Source organism: Myxine glutinosa, chromosome 9, assembly GCF_964187855.1.
Source record: "Myxine glutinosa chromosome 9, kmMyxGlut1.1, whole genome shotgun sequence".
In the NCBI taxonomy this organism is placed as follows: Eukaryota; Metazoa; Chordata; class Myxini; order Myxiniformes; family Myxinidae; genus Myxine; species Myxine glutinosa.
Window position 1 is genome coordinate 129,526,191 of NC_136269.1, and position 22,775 is coordinate 129,548,965.

The following is a 22,775-nucleotide window of genomic DNA, read 5'->3' on the forward strand; positions in this document are numbered from 1 at the left end:
TTGGGTGTGTTATAACATCCTTTTTGAAGATGATCAACGAGGTGCTCATAAGAAAAAAAACCGATGTGGTGGTGTACCATTATGGCGGACCGTCATCTTGGTCAGCCCACTGCACCTTGCTGGGTTCTTAGGCCGCCATTTTGTTTCAGCCTACTCAAACGTGCCTTGTCTTGGAAACACCATCAATTATCATTACATAATTGAAGCACACCATCAAAATATAGATTCGGATATGAGGATTGGATGCTGTCGACTAAATAATGTCCAAATCTGGAGTGAAATCTAACAAAATGTACCATATCTTGCGATTTTGTAACTAAGTGTATATATGCATTTATTTAAGCGAGGCTGGGATTCTGGTTCTGGTGTTAGTTCGTTTTTTGTTTTTTTTACTTAATAATCGTTTTTAACTTAATTCTTACTTCCCTGGGAACTGCTCGGAGATGCGTTTTTTGAATGAAACATTTTTAGCAAAGAACACTTTTTTAGTAGTTGGGACAGCTGTTACTGTTAGAGTCAATTCTGACGTTAGAATTTTTAAGATCGGTTTGGATTAAGAGTTTCTGGAGCTTATCGCATTGTGCGTTTTAACCGTGTGCGGAAATGAAATAAAGGGGTGGAGTGGGGGTGGGTAGGTGGGAGATCGGTTTGGATTAAGAGTTTCTGGAGCTTATCGCATTGTGCGTTTTAACCGTGTGCGGAAATGAAATAAAGGGGTGGAGTGGGGGTGGGTAGGTGGGGGTAGGACCAGTTGCAACTGCTAAACCAGAAAGCATCTCAAAATGCAAAGCCAGTTCGCGTTTGTTTGTATCAGACATCTTCTTCTTCCGTATGCTCAAAATAACGAAAATAGTTTTTAAAAATACGAAATGAAAATTGATGATTTTATGCAGCCTTGACCTTTGAGCTTTAGATCTAAAAAAAAAAAAACACAAACACACGGGGACACACACACACATAAGGACACACACAGGGACACACACAGGGACACACACGGGGTCACACGGACTGACACACACACACATACACACATGGGCACACACACATACACACACACATGGGGACGCGTGCGCGCGCACACACACACACACACACACACACACACATGGGGACGCACGCGCACACACACACACACACACACACACACACACGGACACACACGCACACACACCATTCAAAGACTTATGGGAAGTTATGAGGGGTGGCAATTTGACATCTCGCCCTGAACGTCATTTTTCCTCGATATGCCGCCACTGCTCCATTGTACTTGCGATCTGTTTATAAAATTCCCTCTAGATGAAGAACCCAGATTGCGTATATCATATTGCCGACAGGAAGCGTCTCATTGTTACCCAGCAACGCCGGGTACTTTTGCTAGTACATATATAACCACCCGTAACGTTTCTCATCCGTAATTGGAGGAATGACCAATGAACTCTCACCAAATCAATCCTCCCCAGCTGTGACTAGGACTATATAATTATCAACACTCAGTGCTTCTAGTCAAAGATGGCTACATAAATCAAGCAAGAAAAGCTGAACAAGGTAAGCCCTTCGCTGTTTCAAACCCTACCCAGGTTCCTCCACAGCTGCAGACTTTACAAGTATCACATGCATGAGAAGCCCAACGGTACATGTCCCCATCAGCCACTGAACCGGTTTAATCGATTATTGGCAAGTTGTCAGCAACAGTGCAGACAGAACGTGCACCACCAATCCTCCCAAAATTGCACCACGTGCAATGCAATGCCGATGGAGGTTGACAGATTTTCCTCACTACACTTATTCGTTCTCTTCAATATACCTCCATTCGCCACCCCAATCTATAAATATGGATGTTGTCATATTTTCCGCAAGACATTTGAAATAAAATAGAATTAAATTGTCTAACAAGTTTTCAGGATGAAATATATTTTTGTTTCTCTTATCACTGATAATCAAGGCTAAAATCGTGCATCACCATTTGACATGCAATGATTATTTTGTTTACATTTGATGCAGAAGGAAGTTCATTGAAATTAAATCCGTTTCAATGAATAACTTTCAATATATGTCAATTTCAATATATGTCAATATATGTTGTGGTAGGAGGAGACCTAAATGGACATGTGGGAAGGAGTATGGACGGTTTTGAGGGAGTTCATGGGGGTTACGGATATGGTGTGAGAAATGGAGAAGGTGAAAGGATTTTGGAGTTTGCTGATGGAGCTGATTTGTTGATTTGGAATACTCAGTTCCAGAAAGAGGATAATAAGCTTGTTACATACACGTCAGGTAGGTCGACGACAACCGTTGACTACCTGCTGGTGCGTAGGCGAGATAGGGGGCACCTCCGGGACACAAAGGTGATCCCGGGGGAGGAGGCTGTTTCACAGCACCACTTGGTTGTCTGTGACATAAGGGTGAAAGGTGCGAGGAGAGCTCGGCGGGTGAAGTACCAACCGAGAATGAAGGTGTGGAGGTTGAAAGAGGTGACAGTGAGGGAGGCATTAAAAGAGAGGCTGAGTAAGGTTGAGGATGATGTGGTTGAGCTTGAAAGTGGTTGGATGTCAATGAAAGATAGTCTGTTGGGAGCCGTTGGTGAGGTATGTGGATGGACAAAAGGACCACCGAGGCACTCGGAAACATGGTGGTGGGATGATGAAGTTGGAAAGAAGATTGACGAGAAGAGGAAGAAGTTCAAGGAGTGGCAGAAGGCGAAAGGTATGGGGGCAGAAAAGGCAGAGCATGAAAGTTATAAGGCAGCCAAGAAGGCTGCAAAGAAAGAGGTAGCAAAGGCACAGGAGGCATGTAGGAAAATGTTCGGAGAACGCTTGGATTCGGAAGAGGATCAGAGAGCGGTATTCAGGATTGCAAAGCAGATAGCGAAAGAGAGGTGTGATATGATGGGGGTGAGTTGCTTGAAGGATGAAGTGGGACAAATCGTTGTGGACCCAGATGGAATTAAAGGAAGATGGAAGAGATATATGGAAATACTGTTGAATGCAGAGAATGAATGGGATGGCAACATAGAGAGTAACCCAGTTTTAGGACCGGCAGAGAAGATAATCGAGAAGGAAGTTGAGGAAGCGATAAAAGCAATTAAGAGTAGAAAAGCGGGAGGGCCGACGGGAGTTGTGGGAGATATGTTGAAGGCAGCGGGAAATTGGGGTGTGAAGAGAATGACAGAGATCTGCAATCTGGTGGTGAAAGAAGGCCGCATTCCAGTGGATTGGGAACTGAGTACCCTCGTCCCTCTATACAAGGGGAAAGGTGACCCTCTGGACTGTGGCTCGTATCGAGCGATAAAGTTATTGGAGCATGGAATGAAGGTATTGGAAAGGGTGTTGGAGAGGAGGATAAGGAAGAAAGTGAAGATTGACGAAATGCAGTTTGGATTTATGCCAGGAAGAGGAACGACAGACGCGCTTTTTATTGTGAGGCAGTTGCAGGAGAAGTATATGGAGAAGAGGAAGAAGTTGTTTCTTGGGTTTGTTGATCTGGAGAAAGCATTCAATAGGGTTCCACGTGAAGTAGTGACATGGGCATTGAGGAAGTTAGGAGTGGAGGAATGGTTGATCAGAGTAGTGATGGCAATGTACAAAAGAGCGCGCACAGCTGTAAGGACGAAGGACGGGAACAGTGGTGAGTTTGAGGTGAAGGTGGGAGTGCATCAGGGGTCGGTACTAAGTCCACTACTATTTGTAGCTATGATGGAGGTGCTGGCTCAGAACGTAAAGGAGGGTTTACCGTGGGAGTTGTTGTATGCAGATGATCTGGTGTTGATTGCAGAAAGTATGGATGGACTGAAGGAGAAGATGAATAAGTGGAAGGAATGTATGGAGACAAAAGGTCTGAAGGTGAATATCGGAAAAACGAAGGTGATGGCAAGTGGTAAAGCATGTGGTGAGGTGGAAAGAACTGGGAAGTGGCCGTGTGCTTTGTGCAGGAAGGGTGTCGGAGTGAATTCCATTCAATGTACAATGTGCGCTGAGTGGGTTCATCAAAAATGTAGTGGTTTGAGAGGGTCATTAACCAGTGTGGCAGCTACATTCTAATGTAAGGTGTGCACAGAGGGAGCTGCAGATGGAGGAAATGTTGAGTTGGATCTTGGAGATGGCGTGAAGCTGGAAGGTGTGAAAACATTTTATTACCTCGGAGACATGCTGAATGGAGAAGGTGGATCAGACTCGGCAACGGTTGCTGGAGTGAGATGTGCATGGAAGAAGTTTCGGGAACTGAGTGGCGTGCTGACGAGGAGGGGAGTGTCATTGAAGCTGAAGGGAAAGGTGTATGCTGCACGTGTGAGAAGTGTTATGATTTATGGGAGTGAGACATGGGTCATGAACGTAGAGCAGCAACGAAGGCCGGAAAGGGTGGAAATGCGAATGGTTCGGTGGATGTGCGGAGTATCGTTGAGAGAGAGGAAGACAAATGATGAATTGCGAAAGATGATGGGATTAGAGCCTGTGATGGATGCTGTGAAGAGAAACAGGTTCAGGCTGTCTTTCCCTCGTGGTCCCCCTGTGCTGTCTTTCCCTCGTGGTCCCCATGTGCTGTCTTTGTCTTTCCCTCGTGGTCCCCCTGTGCTGTCTTTCCTTCGTGGTCCCCATGTGCTGTCTTTCCCTCGCAGTCCCCATGTGCTGTCTTTGTCTTTCCCTCGTGGTCCCCATGTACTGTCTTTGTCTTTCCCTCGTTGTCCCCATGTGCTGTCTTTGTCTTTCCCTCGTGGTCCCCCTGTACTGTCTTTCCCTCGCGGTCCCCATGTGCTGTCTTTGTCTTTCCCACGTGGTCCCCCTGTGCTGTCTTTGTCTTTCCCACGTGGTCCCCCTGTGCTGTCTTTCCCTCGCGGTCCCCATGTGCTGTCTTTGTCTTTCCCTCGCGGTCCCCATGTGCTGTCTTTGTCTTTCCCTCGTGGTCCCCATGTGCTGTCTTTGTCTTTCCCTCGTGGTCCCCCTGTACTGTCTTTCCCTCGCGGTCCCCATGTGCTGTCTTTGTCTTTCCCTCACGGTCCCCATGTGCTGTCTTTGTCTTTCCCTCGTGGTCCCCATGTGCTGTCTTTGTCTTTCCCTCATGGTCCCCCTGTACTGTCTTTCCCTCGCGGTCTCCATGTGCTGTCTTTGTCTTTCCCACGTGGTCCCCCTGTACTGTCTTTCCTTCGCGGTCCCCATGTGCTGTCTTTGTCTTTCCCTCGTGGTCCCCCTGTACTGTCTTTCCCTCGCGGTCCCCATGTGCTGTCTTTGTCTTTCCCTCGTGGTCCCCCTGTGCTGTCTTTCCCTCGCGGTCCCCATGTGCTGTCTTTGTCTTTCCCTCGTGGTCCCCCTGTGCTGTCTTTGTCTTTCCCACGTGGTCCCCCTGTGCTGTCTTTGTCTTTCCCACGTGGTCCCCCTGTACTGTCTTTCCCTCGCGGTCCCCATGTGCTGTCTTTGTCTTTCCCTCGTGGTCCCCCTGTACTGTCTTTGTCTTTCCCTCGTGGTCCCCATGTGCTGTCTTTGTCTTTCCCTCGCGGTCCCCATGTGCTGTCTTTGTCTTTCCCTCGTGGTCCCCCTGTGCTGTCTTTGTCTTTCCCTCGTGGTCCCCCTGTACTGTCTTTGTCTTTCCCTCGCGGTCCCCATGTGCTGTCTTTGTCTTTCCCTCGCGGTCCCCATGTGCTGTCTTTGTCTTTCCCTCGTGGTCCCCCTGTACTGTCTTTCCCTCGCGGTCCCCATGTGCTGTCTTTGTCTTTCCTTCGTGGTCCCCCTGTGCTGTCTTTGTCTTTCCCACGTGGTCCCCCTGTGCTGTCTTTCCCTCGCAGTTGTCAGCTCTTTCACGAGCCTCGATTCAGTATAGAAAAAAAAAAAAAAAAAAAGGTTGTGATGGTTTGGTCATGTGTTGAGGAAGGATGAAAGTGACTGGTTGAAAAGAGTGATGGGAATGAATGTAGAAGGAAGTAGAGGACGGGGAAGACCGAGAAAGACTTGGCTAAATATGGTCGAAGAAGAAATGCGGGCAAGGGCGTTAACAAGGGGAGATGCAGAAAATAGGGCAAAATGGAGAACATTGTCATGGGGACCGCAAGGCTAACCCCCGCTCTTGCAGGGAAAATGGTCTTAAAATGTCTGTTGTTGTTGTTGTTGTAATATATGTCAATTATTTTTATCCATAACATACAACATTGACTGCAAAGAAAAATATGCCGTAACACTCATTTATATCTGGACTGTTAGACAGTTTGCAATCACAAAAGATTTTGATTGAAGTTGTCAACGCATCGTGAAATCAAATTCAAAAGGATGGGGCATGACAGGTACAGGCGGGATCACCAGCCCAATGCCATGATGGCACAATTGTATGGAACTCATATGAAGAAGAGCAACAACAGCCATAACCTTTGCAGCTTCTACTCACTTTCCACAGAGAAGTTATTGAGTGGCTCCTGTTGGTCGACATCCTGAGGTTTCTCCTTGTAGCCAATGAAGGATCCATCTGTTTTCAGCAGGAAGTAGCGTGGCCGCCATGTCTTAATGTACTCTCCTGTGAAGAGACAAAACACACATCATGGACCCATCTGTGATCCAAAAAAATTAACTTTGACTGGAAATGTGATCATGTCGGCTTCACTGGTCAGATATGAACAAACAATCATTTTTATAAGGGTTTGGAATTTTGCGATCTCCTGACCTTTATAATTGACCATGAAACCAGACATATTAACGTTATTATTATGACTACCTCTGCCACCAAAGTTGGATGGAAGTTATGTTTTCACCCATTTGTTTGTTTGTGAACAAAATATCTCAAAAAGTTGTGGACGGATTCGGACGAGATTTGGCAGCGGTGTAGCATATGTCACGAGGACGAAATTATTCGATTTTGGTGAAGATCCGGATTCGGATCCGGCTACTAGAAGTTTTTAAAGTGATTCTTCACCATTGGTTGATAGGGCCTAAAACGATACATAGCAGGATATCTCAAAAAGTTGTGGATGGATTTGGACGAATCTTAGTGTACCTGTTGGTGAAGATCTGAATATGGATTCCGATATGAGAATTATTTAATTTTTGACGAAATTTTGACTCTTCACCATTGAGTGATATGGCCAACCAGGCAGACTTCAACCAGGTCAATTCCAGGTCAACTGGACTTTGTGTTCTCTGTGACGCCCGGAATTTGTGACAGCTGGTTAGTGATCTCTCCGAATGTTTCTTTTTTTCCAAAATTCAACAGCAACTGTTAATTGCTATCAGTTCTTTGTCACTTCCACTGTTAAATAAATTGCTGTCTGTCAAAGCTGTCTATCTTCACGTTTCTTTCACCTTAGGAACTCCACAATACAGGCCTTCAAGAAAGTTCCAACTTCTCAAACCGCATCTCAAATCTCAAACTTCCGCATCTCAAACTTCCACATCGATTTGCAATCGTGCAACTTGTAATGGGAATGATGGTAAAAAAAATTTAAGAAGCACGAATCGTATTATCACCTTGGATACACATTTCATCCACATTGACAATTTATCAATTTAAATAAATGAATAAGTTCTCTCTTTCCAAAGCTGGGAAATGTTTTTTTTCTTCAATTAGCAACAAAAACATAATGGGTTGTTCCTCAGTTGTTTCTGAAGTGGCAAGGAAATCCGATTAGTGCCCATATTTCGTTCACTTCCCCGCCCCTTATACATCATCCCCGACTTCTCTCCCCAGACTTACAAGAAAATATTAAGGCTGAGGGTGCAGCGGATGTGGTTTACTCACTACTCAATACAAGTTCGACGCGTGGCAAACGTGCACCACAAGAGCTTTCAGGTGGAATTAAATTCGATTGTGGCCCGAATAACCTTTACCAGCACAATACTATATCAACCCTTTGAGGACCGAGGGATATATATATATGGTGATCAAGGCACCTCCTAGCTTTAATGGTGAGCACCAGCCACGAATTATGTCTCACACGGTAAATACCGCATAACCCGCAAGGAACCAACAGCCTGTCTGCCACACAGACCATCGTTCCCACCAGTGCAAACCAAAACCAGGGGGTGCGGTGCGATCGGCGGGGATAATAATCAACGAACATAACAGCGTGACGAGCGCTGTCCCGATCTCCTGTGGACCGAAGTCCTAGACCAAAGCGTCACCTCCGACCCAAAGGGTCTTCTGGAGGCTTCAGCCCGACCACTCTGTCAACAGACAGAGATTTATTCATTGGTCCCCATTGGCTAAACATCAAGCAGAGCCGCCAATCCAGATTTCGGGCTTATTGACCCTCGTCAGGACGGCATACTGCAAAAAATCTAACCAATGAGTTTGGTTAGAACTCATTACCAATGAGTTTGGTTATCAATGTTCGTTGATATATATATGGGTAAAAACTTCTGTCGTTTCCATAATTTTCTTCTTTTTTATGGATTTTAAAACTTGGATTTTATCATGCATATTTCTTGAATTGCAAAATGAAAAAAAATGAAAATTACCCAAACTAATAATACGAGTAAAATCTGAACTTATATCTGAAAATTGGACATATCTGAAAAGTACTTTCACGATGCTTGTGGTCTTCAAAGGGTTAAATTCAACTGCAAAGTTTGTGCTCAATTCAATTCTAATTGAATTTACATAGATAGCTTCTTCGACGATGGGATTTGAGGACAACCAATCGATGATGCGATCCGTCAAACTACATCAATAACCTCGTAGTTGAAGAACTTGTATCAAATAAGACATAAGAAAAAACAAAGAAAGTTTCATCGTGTCACCATTTGTGTTCTGAACCCCAATCTCAAACCATATACGTAATACGTATGTTTCACATCAAAACGCATCATTTTTGACCAGTCTTGGTGGAAAGGTGGATGGCGTCGAGCAAATCTTCACAAACAAGAGAAAGCAGTGAAGAGGATATGAAGGAATATGCCACAATTTCCCCGTTAACAGGACAAGTTTACCAGCATACGGATAAAGTAAATGATGCATTAACGTGCAAATATGACTGTTTTGGCTTTTCCGGCAAGACAATAAGAAACCATGCAGTCACCTCCTGCCACGCTACTCGCAAGCAAGGGTGTAACCAGGAAATTCAATTTTGGACAAGCTCACCCTCACAGTTTCCCTCTCACCCCATGAGCATGTCATTACTTGTGGAACGGGAACATGTACAAATAAGCTGACCTCCAAGCTATCTCCATATAGCCAAGGCCAGACCAATCTAAAACCAAGGCACAGTAATCGATGCAGTTCAGAAAACAGGTGATGCTGAAGCCTTCCTCAATGTAAACACACAAGTCAACTAGTTCTCATGGTTAGTGCTGCTCTAAGTGGATAAAATTCTGTTTTGATTCCAGTGTGTAATTAAATATTCATATATTGGGGGGGACAGACCCTACAACAGGTATAAGCCTCCCCTTAGATTATAGGGGGTCATATAGCTGTTGTAAGGTCTGTTTCTACAATAAGTGCCCCTAGTTCTTAATGGTACCCCAGAGTTTCTTAGACCCCTAGGAGTACTAAACGCCCATTTCGGGGCTTATTTTCTCCTTTTTTTTCTCCAATGTCCGAGCTGTATCTCGGGGGCAACTGGGACTTTTCGACTCAAATTTTGCATCAATAATAGGAATAAAAAAAAATATATGGGGCGACACATTTTTGATATTGACCTAATTTTAAGGTCATGACCTAATTATAGAAATGCATACATTTTTTTACCATAACTCGACTAAGGTTTGTCTGATCAGAACGAAATTGCCCTTTCTCCATAGCCTAGACCTAGAGTAAGTCGCATTTAGATCATATCCATCTGAGTTAAATGACAAGATCAAATGGCGATCTCAAAAAAGTAACGCGGGTTTTATTTATTTATTTATTTTTTCATCGCTCAATTATGTCAACGTGGAATCTTAAAGACCGCTTGGCATTCCAAGATGTTTTTGCATCATAATAGTGTACCTGCTTTGAAGTTGCGCACCTGATATTTGTTTAGTATCATGGACCTACGTTTTTCAGATTGTGACCTAATTCACAAAAAAAAACACATTTTTGATAATACCTTAAATAATTTTCCTACGATTTTCATGACGTCGTTTGGATATATTTTACATGGGGACACGTTTTGTTAATTTTCACTCTATCCCTAAATGGCATATGGCAGTCCGAAAACTATATGGCCATCGTTGGATCGTGGGTCCCGGGGAGGCTTAGCCTTGGTGTGCCCTTTGTGATCGCAGATATCTAGTTTCAGACTACTGAGGAAATCTTTTGGAAGCAAACTTAACCCACTAACAGTAAGCAGAAATGAACATTTTAATTCAAAACAAGGTCAGAGAATATTGCCCAAGATGGGATCACACCTAGGAGAGGAAAATGCAATTTTTATTTAATAGCAGCTGCAATTGGAAAATATGGACGTGTCTTAAAATTAAGAAATTCCTATAAGCTCCATGCTCTGCTGCTCCTAGGCCATACAATCAGTCATAACCTGTCTTCGGCAGATCATCCCTCCCTCACCTTTCCCTAATGGCATATCACAATCTTGGACTTCTCAGCAGAACAAAGTCCTCGCTTTACTTCATCTCTCTTGGTCTTTTTTTTGTATACCAAGTCGAGGCTCGTGTAAGAGCTAACACATATAACATGTAATAAAGGGAGCGGGAGATAAGAGGGCGAGAGAGAAGGAAGTACAACAGTAGAGAACAGGGATATCAGGAGATCTGTGGAAGGGAGCGGGCTGGGGTGGGGTACACGGGATAGACAAGATGGACACTACAAGGATTTGTCTTGCTCCCTCTTCCAGATCTTCCCCCTGTCTATCTCAGCCCAACTACTGCACAAGCTTTTTTCCAGAAACTTGTATATTGGTAGTCTCCCCATGTCTAAGTGAATCCATCTCGTGATCTTCCTCTATTCCCTCTCCATTGCATCCCATCACCACCGCATGGTCTCTCCAATACATAGCAATGAGCTTTTCTTCACTCAATGATCCCCTGACCCCATTTCTGTTAGCCACTCCCATTCACTAAATGTGTGTACCTATTTGTGTTCCTGTCCACATGTTCCTCAACATCCTTCTGTCGGTCTGTTGACCTTTCATCTTCCATCAGCCTCGGCATCTGGATTTAAAATGAGCAAGTTCGAGCTCTAAACGCGAAGACATGTTATGATTTAGCACACACGCAAAGCCATCCTTTAACACACCAGGACTTCATTCAGAATAGATTTCAACTGCAACAAAATGTGTTTCCACTTTGGTTGTGACCAGTTATAGTCACGACCAGTTATAAACTGGTGCTGTCACGACCAGTTATAAACCTTTATATGCAGCACACGATGGTGTTCCCACATTTATGATCATCAGGAACAAAGATGTGCAAGATTAACTTGCATTCATTTCATTTCCAATAATAATCGTAAGAGAATGAAAGATTGCTGAAAGTTTGGGTGATGTTTGTATCAAACCTGGCAACTCCTGTGCAATGTGACTTCACGGATGCTCAAAGCATTTTGGGTAATTGCGAGAGGACGATGAACATTGGCCGACGTGCTGGAGGGAAGTACTGAATATATAGAGCAGCACTCGGTAGAGCGCATACCTCCCTCCACCAAGCCGAACAGTTTACGTTTTGTATCCGCTGATGGGTCGGATCTGGATTCGGACCTGAACCAAAATCAAATCGACTTGTTCTCGTCACCGAACCAACTCATCCAGCAAGTTTAGTCATAACTCGTCCACAACTTTTTGAGATATCGTGCTATTTATCGTTTTTGGCCCTATCACTCAATGGTGAAGAATCACTTTAAAATCCTCAGATCCGGATTTGAATCTTCACCAAAATCGGATCAATTCGTCCTTGTGACACACCCAATCTGTCCACCAATGTTGGTCTGAATTAGTGCATAACTTTTTGAGATATCCTGCTCACAGCCAAACAAACAGACAGACAAGCAGTGGTAATAACCCCGGTTCACCTTTGGTGCCAGAGCTAGTGAACTTTCTGGTTAAACGGAAACGTACAACACGCTGACACTTATAGAGCAGCTCTACAGTTTGTGTTGATACACGTCTCTTAGGTGATACACAAAATGGGTCTGAATTGTGCAAAAAATGTGGAAGATGGACGTGGATCAGGAACGGAATGTGAGCGTGCTCGAGTGGCACGAGGCCTTGCAATTTCCCTAAACATTCCGCGCGTTGAACAAGTCAATTTTGGGTGATCTGTTATTGGAGCCGAGCTGGGTATCGGAATTGGAAGTATGGAAACCATCATTCATTTGCATGAGATGTTTAAAGAAAATTTGAAAAGAACTCGTTTGATTGGAAAACACTTTGGGATGGAAAGTGTTAGCAGCCATCCCAATTGTCGCCTCAACACGTCACTTCGTCCCGTCTGTCTCTTCGGACCACCCGAGGAGGATCTGTGTGGCATCCGGTTTCTTCAAAGCGACGTGGATGTGAAAGCAAACGTCCCGTATTATAGTCGGGGAACAACTGGAGGGGAAAAAATATAGGACAACTTCCATTAACATCACTTTAGTGTGAATATATTTGTTTTGAAAACAAAAAGTTAACTCAACCTCAAACCAGCTCCATACAACCTTTGATATATTTGTACACGCACAAACAAGCACACCTCAAATATATATATTTGTACACGCACAAACAAGCCCACCTCAAATATATATATTTGGAACAAGAAGTTCGGTGTGCATCTATATTTGTAACTTCCTCCTTTCCTTCCTCCTTTCTGCTCCTCCAATTATTCTCCCCTTCAATGCAACTACCCCCACCACCAAACACCCTCAAGCTTCGACAACTCCTTCCTCGATCACAGTTCTGTTATAAAAGTCACTTCAAGCAAACAAATTGTGAATTTTTGTTTAAATTGTTATGTACAAGTGGTTTTGGAATCCAGATTTCCTGGTCTGTGCATTTACCTGCGTTAGTGGAAGCTTAAGAGAAAAGCGCGTTTTGAAATAAAGATTAAATTGGGAAAAGCACAATAGGAGAAACAATAGGAGAGAAGAAGAAAAAGAGGAGGAGGAGGGGGAAATATGTGAGAGGAGTGCGGAGAGGAGGGAAGTGGTGGCAGGAGAGGATAGGACGAAGGGGAGGTAGGAATGTACGAGCAGAAACACACCTGTGACATGCAGAAAAACACATGTTTTGATAAAATTGACCAGATGTTACCGGTAATGTTGTCGTTAGCAACATACCTAATTTGCATTCAGTTAACCCAGGTTTGCACGGGCGTCGAATTTCCAGGTGTGGATAATAACTTCCCTGCAGCTGGCACACTTATGATGTGCAATTGGGGTTTTCATAAGTGAGATGAATTTGCAAAGCCGAACGTAGGCCTACGTTTGATCAGCTCTGGCATCCTTAATTACAAATTGTTCACGACTCTCAGATGCCGTATCACAAGGAGCTGTCGCCATGTTGGAGTTTCTCAGTGGTTCTACTTCCATGACGACCTCCACCATGACAAAAGCAGCTGCCCATCCACTGTGACCACTTCCTTGAGAGGGCACCTCGGTGGTATTGACATCCTTAAAACAATTCCAAAAGCCTCGGTTCCTCTCCTCCACAGAGATGCGCTGAGGACAGCTCATAGGTAGCAAGCTCACCTTTCAGGTCTTTAGTCTGGATTTGATTCCTGATCTGACTACAAATTGTCCTCCTGGTGCTTTGCAGGCAGGCCCGTTGAATCATCCTTCGCAGAGCATATTAAGCCAGTTGTCACATCTGCTCGTGGATGGCACAATGCTTTTCAAAAATAATAGTCCATTGTGTACTGGTAACCTGACTCAAATCCAAATTCCTGCCTTAATCTACAACACCACTGCATTGGTGGCACAGCTTCCACAGAAACGCAACCAGGTGACAAAATTAATGATCGAATCCTCGTCAAATATGCGGCAGACGGACAAGACAGACATGCAATACAGTATATGTTTGTGAAGTAGATGAAATATATGACTATATGACATGCTGTCTTTTCATTGACCCCTTCAGTGAAGCGATGCGGAGGCACGCCTAGTAATAATTAAAACCGCAGAGTCCGAGCAAAATAAAATGGGATGCAACACACAGCGCAGTCGAAAACTATGTTGTTGTTGAGGGATGGACTGAGCGGAAGTTAAATAGTGACATGGTCGGAGAGACAAAAATGAAGATGAACAAGAAAGAGCAATCAGATTGCAGACCCTCGCCAGGACGTGTTTTAGTGCTTTTTAAGGCTTTTGGGTGAAAACAAATATGGCGGACAAACCACGTGACCGATAACGTCATCATTACTTTTATTTATTTTTTCTTCCACCAATATTTATCACTAGATGACGCTCAATAAATTTCATCTTGATCGGATAAAGTTTTGTACTTGTCGAATTATGACGTCATAATGGAGGCACCTATGACATCATCATTAACATATTTTATTCCCCATGGAGAGTTCTTTACAATGAGCCATGGCTCAATTTTTTCTATTCAGCGCTTTCGGAGATATAGAGGTGCAAAGTTTTTCGGTTTTTCCAAGATGGCGCCCATACGACGTGACCTATGACATCACAATTATTTAAAAAATTCTACAGGAGGAGTTGCACCTATGGTGAAAATTTCCTGTCAATCGGACTGACGGTTGCAGAGAAAATCATATTTATTCTGTGCGGACAAACAAACAAACAGACAGATGGACTCAAATGCAATACCCCCTCCTCTGGCGAGGGTAACAAGATGATAACGATGATGGATATGTGACACACTCGACAGAGTGGCCAGGTACAGAGACTTAATTGCAATTGCACATGTATGGTCTGCACTCTATTCACTCTGCTCTTGTGTGAGGCAGGGAAAATTACTTGTAGCACAGGGTTAGGCCGGGTCAGTGAACCTGCCAAATTCCTTTGGGAAATGGCACCCAGATGTGCAATTCGACATGTGGCACTACGCTATAGACTCCACAAAACGAAGCGTATTCGTCCGACGTCCTAGTGACCGCAGCTTGATCAGAACAAGCACTTATTTGTTTTATTCCTTGACGGTCTTGCATAGAACAACAACAACAGGCATTTTAAGGCCATTTTCCCTGCTAGAGCGGGGGTTAGCCTTGCGGTCCCCATGACAATCTTCTCCATTTTCACCCTATTTTCTGCATCTCTCCTTGTTGACCCCCTTGCCCGCATTTCTTCTTCCACCATCTTTAGCCAAGTCTTTCTCGGTCTTCCCCGTCCTCTACTTCCTTCTACATCCATTTCCATCACTCTTCTCAACCAGTCACTTTCATACTTCCTCAACACATGACCAAACCATCTCAACCTGTTCCTCTTCACAGCATCCATCACAGGCTCTATTCCCTCTTGCATGGCAGATGATAAGCGTATCGTCGAGCGGCAAGTTTGTATTATTCAAACAAAAAGAAACTATTTGAGCAGGGCCTTCAAAATAACTTGAACTTCAAGTGTGTTTTAAACATGAAAAGCGACTACAACCAAATCATCGGATGAGCTTCGTCATGAGCCAGCCAATGGGCGAGCTGCACCTGTGGTTTCTTCGAAAAATATTGCCGAGTCCCGTAAAATAATTTTGATCTCCTTTGACCTTGTCAGCTTTGGTTAGGCAAAAGTCAAATGAAGATGAATTGGCGTCAAAGCCATTAGGCAAGACGATATCAGCAAAACTCGATGCTCTTCATCTTTATTGACTATTAATGGGAAACACATTGCTCGCTCTTCGCAGATCAGAAGTGAAGATCCATGCAACATTGCAGACCGCTGTTTGCTATTCCTCGCTATTAGCTGGGCAGGCCAAGCGAAGCCTAAACAACAGGAAGAGGCAGTAGGAAAAGCGATGGTAGTCGGGTTAGGAGAGGGTGGATAAGGGGGAAGTTATGGGGGTGGGAGAAGAATTCCAAGCATTCCTTGTGTGTCACCCTCCTCCTTCCTCATCGCAAATCCTCCCAACGTAACTGCACCACACATGCTTGCGGTTGCTCAGAAGATAAAGTAAATAAAAGATCCCTAAATCCAGCAGTGACAGGACTGTCATCTCATGCAGTAGAAAACCTGTCAAACATGGAAAAAACAAAATCACAAATTTCAATCGGAAATCTCCAAGCAACGTATGTGGAAACTCGAGGCATCACGTACAGTCTACCTTACGACAAGGACCGCCGTGTCGGAGGTGGACAATGGTCAGCTTGAAATAACGCTTTGGGTAGAGGCACATGAAAGTCATGACATTGTGTCCTTGTCCAAATGCAAGCTTATCACTAAAAAGCCTTCTCAACATCCAGCAGAGTCGTGGGCCTTCCACAGTCTTCGTATTTTACGCAGAGCGCTCCCAAAATGTCAGCGATGGGTGCAAGCGAAGGCAGAGCGGACGCTCAAACACCTTTGCACGTTCATTTCATTTTCACAAGCAAACAATTAACAGTTTGGTATTAACATTATTCAAGTGCATATTAATGTGCACATCTCATAGTTATTCTAATTACTGGTTCTGGGGCCCAGCCTTGCTATCTTCATAAACTATGCAGCTGGCTTGCAGCTTAAATAGTTGGGACAATAAGGATTTGCATGGGAGACTTAAAGCAGAACAGCTGCCGGCATCTCTGCACACTGAGGTTCCACATCAGGTATCATTAGAAATGGGAACTTGTAAAGAAAGTATAATTGCCACTGTGCCAAATCTAGTACAACACCAAATAAGGTAGCCATCGGAGTTGCTAGCCTCAAGCTCTAACCTCTTATCTGGGATTTTCATTACAGCTTGCCAGTTCTCAGAAGACTTTACCCTGATCTAGGGTAAAGATCATTTGAGGTCCTCCTCCTTCGCCGACTAGCATTCAGGCCTCTCACTACAATCCAACAGTCAGGTGACTTTATCCCACTCTCCCAGCCACGTGAGCTCCTCTTCCCCTGGCCTGAAGGTCATCCTCAGCACAGCATGCTAGTCATAAGAAGTCCCACACATCAACAGCCATCAAAGATCTTTGCTCTGAATCTCGTCCATTCAAGATCCTCTCTCTCAAACTGCCACGGTCTTTTGTGGCTCCAGCCCCACTCATGGCTATCTCTGGTCTTAGCCCCGAACGCACGGCCAGATGAGGTCCTAGTCCCGACCTCACAGCCATTCCGGGTATTCACAAAAATGCTTCGGATTATTGCACTTCAGGGCCCAAGTGGCACTTGTGCTGAACATACACTGTCCAACTGCAAAACAATTTTAGCAGCATTTGAAGTTATTTTGTTTTGGTAATTGTGGCAACGGTTCGTTAAAACACAAAATGCTGGACCGATACTTTCAGAGGTAGAAAATACCAAATACAAAGGTAGATTATTGGACATCACCAAGTTGATAAATAAAAATTATTGTTATTGAATTATTATTAGAGAGCCGATTGTATATGTCACAAAATAAAAAAAACCTATCGTCAGGAAGAAAGCCCAAAAAGAGAGCAGGCAGAAAAATAAGGCCATAAAATACCTTTTTTATCATTATTGATACCACCTGTACTGAAAATGCTTTCATGAAGGTGCATGGAATGCATATTGGAAGAAGCGTTTGTTCTACTTGTACAAAGTATAGGTCTGCAAACCAAGGGCAGGTGTTCACGCAAGCATTTCTTGTGAGGGAATAAGAATGCCCGATAAAGAGTTGCGAGGCCACCCATGGGCCACATGTTTTGAAACGTGGGCAAATTGTGTTTAGTGAGGACAGGTCGCACCCTTCCCTCACCGATTCATTTACAATACCGAGCCCCAGGCCTCAGGAGATTAGAGGCATTTTCAGAATCAACCGAGATGGCATCCTTTCAAAGCCTTTCACAAACAACCCAAGACAACAACTAGCTGGGCAGACCTTAGAGCTTGTACTACCAGGCGAGTGGCCAAACCTCATGGCACTCCAAAACCAACACAACCTCTCAAAAACAGGGCGTAATTATTATTTTTACATCAACAACATCAAGGTTTGTGAAAGATGTGAATGTTAGGGGGGTGGGGTGATGTCGACACGGCGATGGAACTGAGAGTTGGCCGGCAAGGGAAGGCGGAAAGAAAAATGGCAAAGGAACTAACACACAGGTAGCATGAGTAGCGACAATACAGACAGGACAAGGGAAATAAGTGGGATGTGTAGACAGACAAGCAGGTGTGGAAAAGCGCAGATGGACAAGGTAGGAGTGTCAGTGAGCATAGAAAAATAAAATCAGAAATCTGATCTGATTCATTCAGAGATGTAAATCGGGAAAAATTAGATGGCGATGACTCGTCACTTTAAAGGAGTGGGCAGAAGAAGATAATTGGACCTCGGGGTGCCATTTCTATGGTCCAGAGAAGGGGAGGCCCAAAATTTGGATGTGAGTAGATAGCCTGGATTTTGAGAAGGGTAGGCCTAGCTATTACGTGGTAAAACTAGGTTTGTTTAGCTATTACGTGGTAAAACATTTTGGGTTTTTTTACTCATTTATGGCTCATCCATCTGAGAAACCTGGGATCTGCTAAAGCTGATGAGTCTCGCCACCCTTCCATGAGCCCCAATTTTGTGGACAAAAAAATAAAAATATCAAAGAACTAGAGTTCATAGAACACAGTCTTGAGAAAACGGACATGGGGTCTTTTAAAATACCGCTGAAGTTTACTGCCATTGACGCAGTGTATTTTACACCACCTTATTCGATACGTTACATTAACTAGCAACGGTACCCGCCCTATGGGCGGGGCTTCAATTGTGAGGCCCAAATGAAAAGGTAAAATATCAGAAGTTGAAGGCTTTTTTATTTTAAACGATTCATATAAACATCCGTTAAATCATATCACACGCAAATCATCAAAATCTAAACAGTATCTTACTAGAATTCACCAAATGTCCCACATTCCACACATCCACACAATCACGTGTATGGATGTTACGTGTGTGTGCCGTGCACGTGCCGTGTGTGTGGATGCTACGTACGGGTGGGAGGCCAGAAGCAAACAGGCAATGCAGATACGGTGAATGCTGAAGCATGAAACCAATAAATTCCACATTCCTGTAGCACCTTCAGTCGCACGTCAGACATGGACAGCAAGTTCGTGACTGGTGAGAATAATCCAAACCTGAGAATGCTGGAGACTAAAGCTGAAATTGGGAAAACTAAATAGCCTATTTTACTCCTGGAGATCCCAGGATTATCCACCCAAAATATCTTTGCGATCGGTTCAGCAGTTTTTACGGTACCTCCGAACACAAACAGACAGACAGACAGACAGACTGACGGACGGACATTTGGTGAATTATAGTAAGATATAATTTGTGCTTCATGACATCCTTACAAACAGTAATTTCCTGTTTGGAATGATTTTCAATTTTTGCTGATCAACAGACAGACTAAATCGATTACCTTACTCGTCTGTGTGCATGCATGCTCCATCAGGGACGAGATTCCGTCCAATTTGCCAAATTCAGAGCGATAGTACTGCTAAATTTCAGGTGCACGTTCCGATTTGTGTTCTCCAGTGTTGAAAATATAACATTTAATTTAAATTAAGGAGTTCCTCAATCATAAACTGCTTGCTGTATGTAGACAAAGTGAACCAACTGTTTAACCCCATTTTTTGCATCGCATGTGGGGTAAAAAGGAATTAGGAGAACACCTCAGTGATTTTGAATGAGGATCTTGTACAAATTATATAATTTATACAGAAGGAGGTAAGGTAAGGGGACGTCCATTTATTTGTTTAGTTTATGTGCACAGGTGACGGAGATCAATTTAGAAAAGGAAAAGTGAGAATAACCAACAGCCGGAGAGAGAAACCAGAGAGAAAACAGAGAGAAGGTAGGGCAGTACGGGAGGAGTGAAGGAAAAGAGGAGGAGTTGGCAGGAGATAAAAGTAAGCATCTGGAGGAAAAGGAAGAGGCGTATATACATGGAGAACATGAGGCAGGGTCACAAAATTGGCCGTCCATACCCTCGTGCATAATAAATAGATGGCCCCAAAGATAAAGGCCAAAAAATCTCTTTTCGAGGACTTTGAGAGAACGGAATCAGGAACGATACAGCCAAACAATAAGGCGTTTGCACCCACAGCACATGTTTGGCAGCCTTGAAGTGCGTCGGGCCGACGATGAGTTTCCTTGACAAACAAACCAATTTTAGACTCTGTGAAGCCCGGGATAGGGGTGCAGATGCCAGTATTGCTGCACATGTACAAGGAGTGAAACAGAAGTCAACGGGGTGACTCCGAGCTGCAAGGGCAAACTCGCGTTGCACAACACGATCTCAAAGCCTCAAGCTTCCAACCGCAATTTTCCTCCAAATCTGAGAATGTAAAAAGTAATTACTGTAAAGGCAGAAAATAGTGCCGAGTCCAGTAACTAAGTGTTTATTAACGAGTCATGTGCAGAAGCCCCAATAAAAAGGAATAAGAATGCATCTCTGGCAAGGACAATGTCAAAACAAAAGGCAAGTGAAACAAGACATCCTTCTTGCCATCTTCTGTGCTCTTTATACCACTATCACTCAAACCCTTTTGCCACGTCTCCAGGGGTAGAACAAAACGCAGGATTGTAAACATGAAATGGTTGGCAGTGGAGAGGCAATTTTAGCATAAAAAGGACGGTTCTGCCTCACCCCCCCAATCGCGCAGCAGCTGCTCTCCGTGATGCTGCTTGTTCCAACACGCGAAGGCTCAGCAACACCTGCCAGGTCTCACACTGTGTAGTTACCATTCCGTTCTGTGTACATATACTGCAAGGTCACCCGATTCAGTCTTCAATAATCTTTTGCACACCAATAACCTTTTCTGTATCCCTCCGTAGTGTTTATAACAACCAACTTCCGCTAAGCCCTTCACTTATATGGTGGAAGGCCAAGGTAAAGTATTAAAAACAGACGAGACAGATTTAGACACTCAATATGGCATGTGTACAAATGGGAAAGTCGAGGTGTCATGGATTGATTCGAGTATGGGGAGAGGTAGATGTCTCACAAAGTTTTCAATGGAAGCGATGTTCGGAAACCATTTATCTGTCTTATTGGGCAGGCCGCCTTTGTAAATAAAAAGGGGGCCATCTGGCACCGAGGATGCCAGCCCCCTCGAGCACCTGCGTCATGACGGCCTCCATTTGAACACCAAGGGTAGCTGGTCAGGCGTCCATAGGCCACAGCTGGTCTCGGCATCAGGCCCGAGCTAAGATCAGGCTACACTTTGTATGAATGGAGAGAAAAGAGAGAGAGAGAGAGAGAGAGAGAGAGAGAGAGAGAGAGAGAGAGAGAGAGAGGGAGAGAGAGAGAGAGAGAGACAGAGACAAAGTGGGCTGTTCAAATAAGTCAGCAGCCAAAGAGCAGGGCGCGAGCTTGAATGGTGACCTCGTAAAACGGATGCTTCCCAACAAACTTCAGAACCCTGCGGTGTTCAATAAAAGCCATCCTTTAGCTTGTTTGTATATTCAGGGAAGCGAGGAATTTACCAAGCAACTGCTACCTTCTCTTTTACAAACAATAAATAGAGTGGCCTGCACCCCCAAGATCCATGCAGCTGTTTACGTAGCAGTCCGGAGACACAAATATTGGGTTCTTTACCTGGCTTTAATATCACCACGGGCAACAACAACAAAAAAGAAAGAAACAAAGAGAGACACAAGCTTAACTTCTTCACAATATTATTCGTTCTATTAGAAGCCCACTAGGGGGCCTCATGAGGATGTTGAGTCCTGAAAGAGTGTGAAGAGTGGGGTGGGGAGAGTGAGGGAAGAGTGACGGGCATTGCTCAAAACAGATATAACATCACAAGAGGAGAAATGGAAAAATAAAAAAGGACAAATATAAACTTAACACATATTTCACACTAATGTGTAATAACCTTTCATTTACAAAATGTCGGATAAAAATGACTTTCAAAACATGAACTCATTGAATCAGATTGTGCCAAGAAAGTATTTCTGTCATCAGACAAAGTGAACGTATTGATCAGTAAGGAGCACGTTAATATGTCGCAATGTTGAGAGACATAAAACTTCAAATCACAGCCCGGACAAGTCACAAACTTCAAACCACTGCCCGGACATGTCACAAACTTCAAATCATTGCCCGAACAAGTTACAAACTTCAATTCACTGCTGGTACAAGTCACAAACTTCAAACCACTGCTGGTTCAAGTCACAAACTTCAAACCACTGCTGGTACAAGTCACAAATATCAAACCACTGCTGGTACAAGTCACAAACTTCAAACCACTGCTGGTACAAGTCACAAACTTCAATTCACTGCTGGTACAGGTCACACACTTTAAATCACTACCCGAACAAGTAACAGACTTCAAATCACTGCCCGAACAAGTCACAAACTTTAAATCACTATCCGAACAAGTCACAGCCTTCAAATGACTACCCGAACAAGTCACATACTTCAAATCACTGCCCGAACAAGTCACACACTTCAAATCACTACCGATCAGGTCACACACTTCAAATCACTATCCGAACAAGTCACACACTTCAAATCACTATCCGAACAAGTCACACACTTCAAATCACTACCCGAACAAGTCACAAACTTTAAATCACTATCCGAACAAGTAACAGACTTCAAATCACTGCCCGAACAAGTCACAAACTTTAAATCACTATCCGAACAAGTCACAGCCTTCAAATGACTACCCGAACAAGTCACACACTTCAAATCACTATCCGAACAAGTCACACACTTCAAATCACTATCCGAACAAGTCACACACTTCAAATCACCATCGGAACAAGTCACACACTTCAAATCACTACCCGAACAAGTCACAGACTTCAAATCACTGCCCAGAAAAGTCACAGACTTCAAATCACTATCCGAACAAGTCACAGA

At 43.9% G+C, this 22,775-nt stretch overlaps 1 protein-coding gene across 5 annotated transcripts in view; it reads right to left on the reverse strand.

The window, feature by feature from the left end:
- The window catches only part of LOC137434937 (RAC-alpha serine/threonine-protein kinase), a 184,658-nt gene that overhangs the window by 69,172 nt on the left and 92,711 nt on the right, over positions 1–22,775 (reverse strand). For all 5 annotated transcript variants that reach the window (XM_078784907.1, XM_078784909.1, XM_078784908.1 and 2 more), the window contains one exon: positions 6,367–6,492. In XM_078784907.1, coding sequence (XP_078641033.1) covers positions 6,367–6,492 — 126 coding nt within the window. The remainder of the gene's footprint in view (positions 1–6,366; positions 6,493–22,775) is intronic.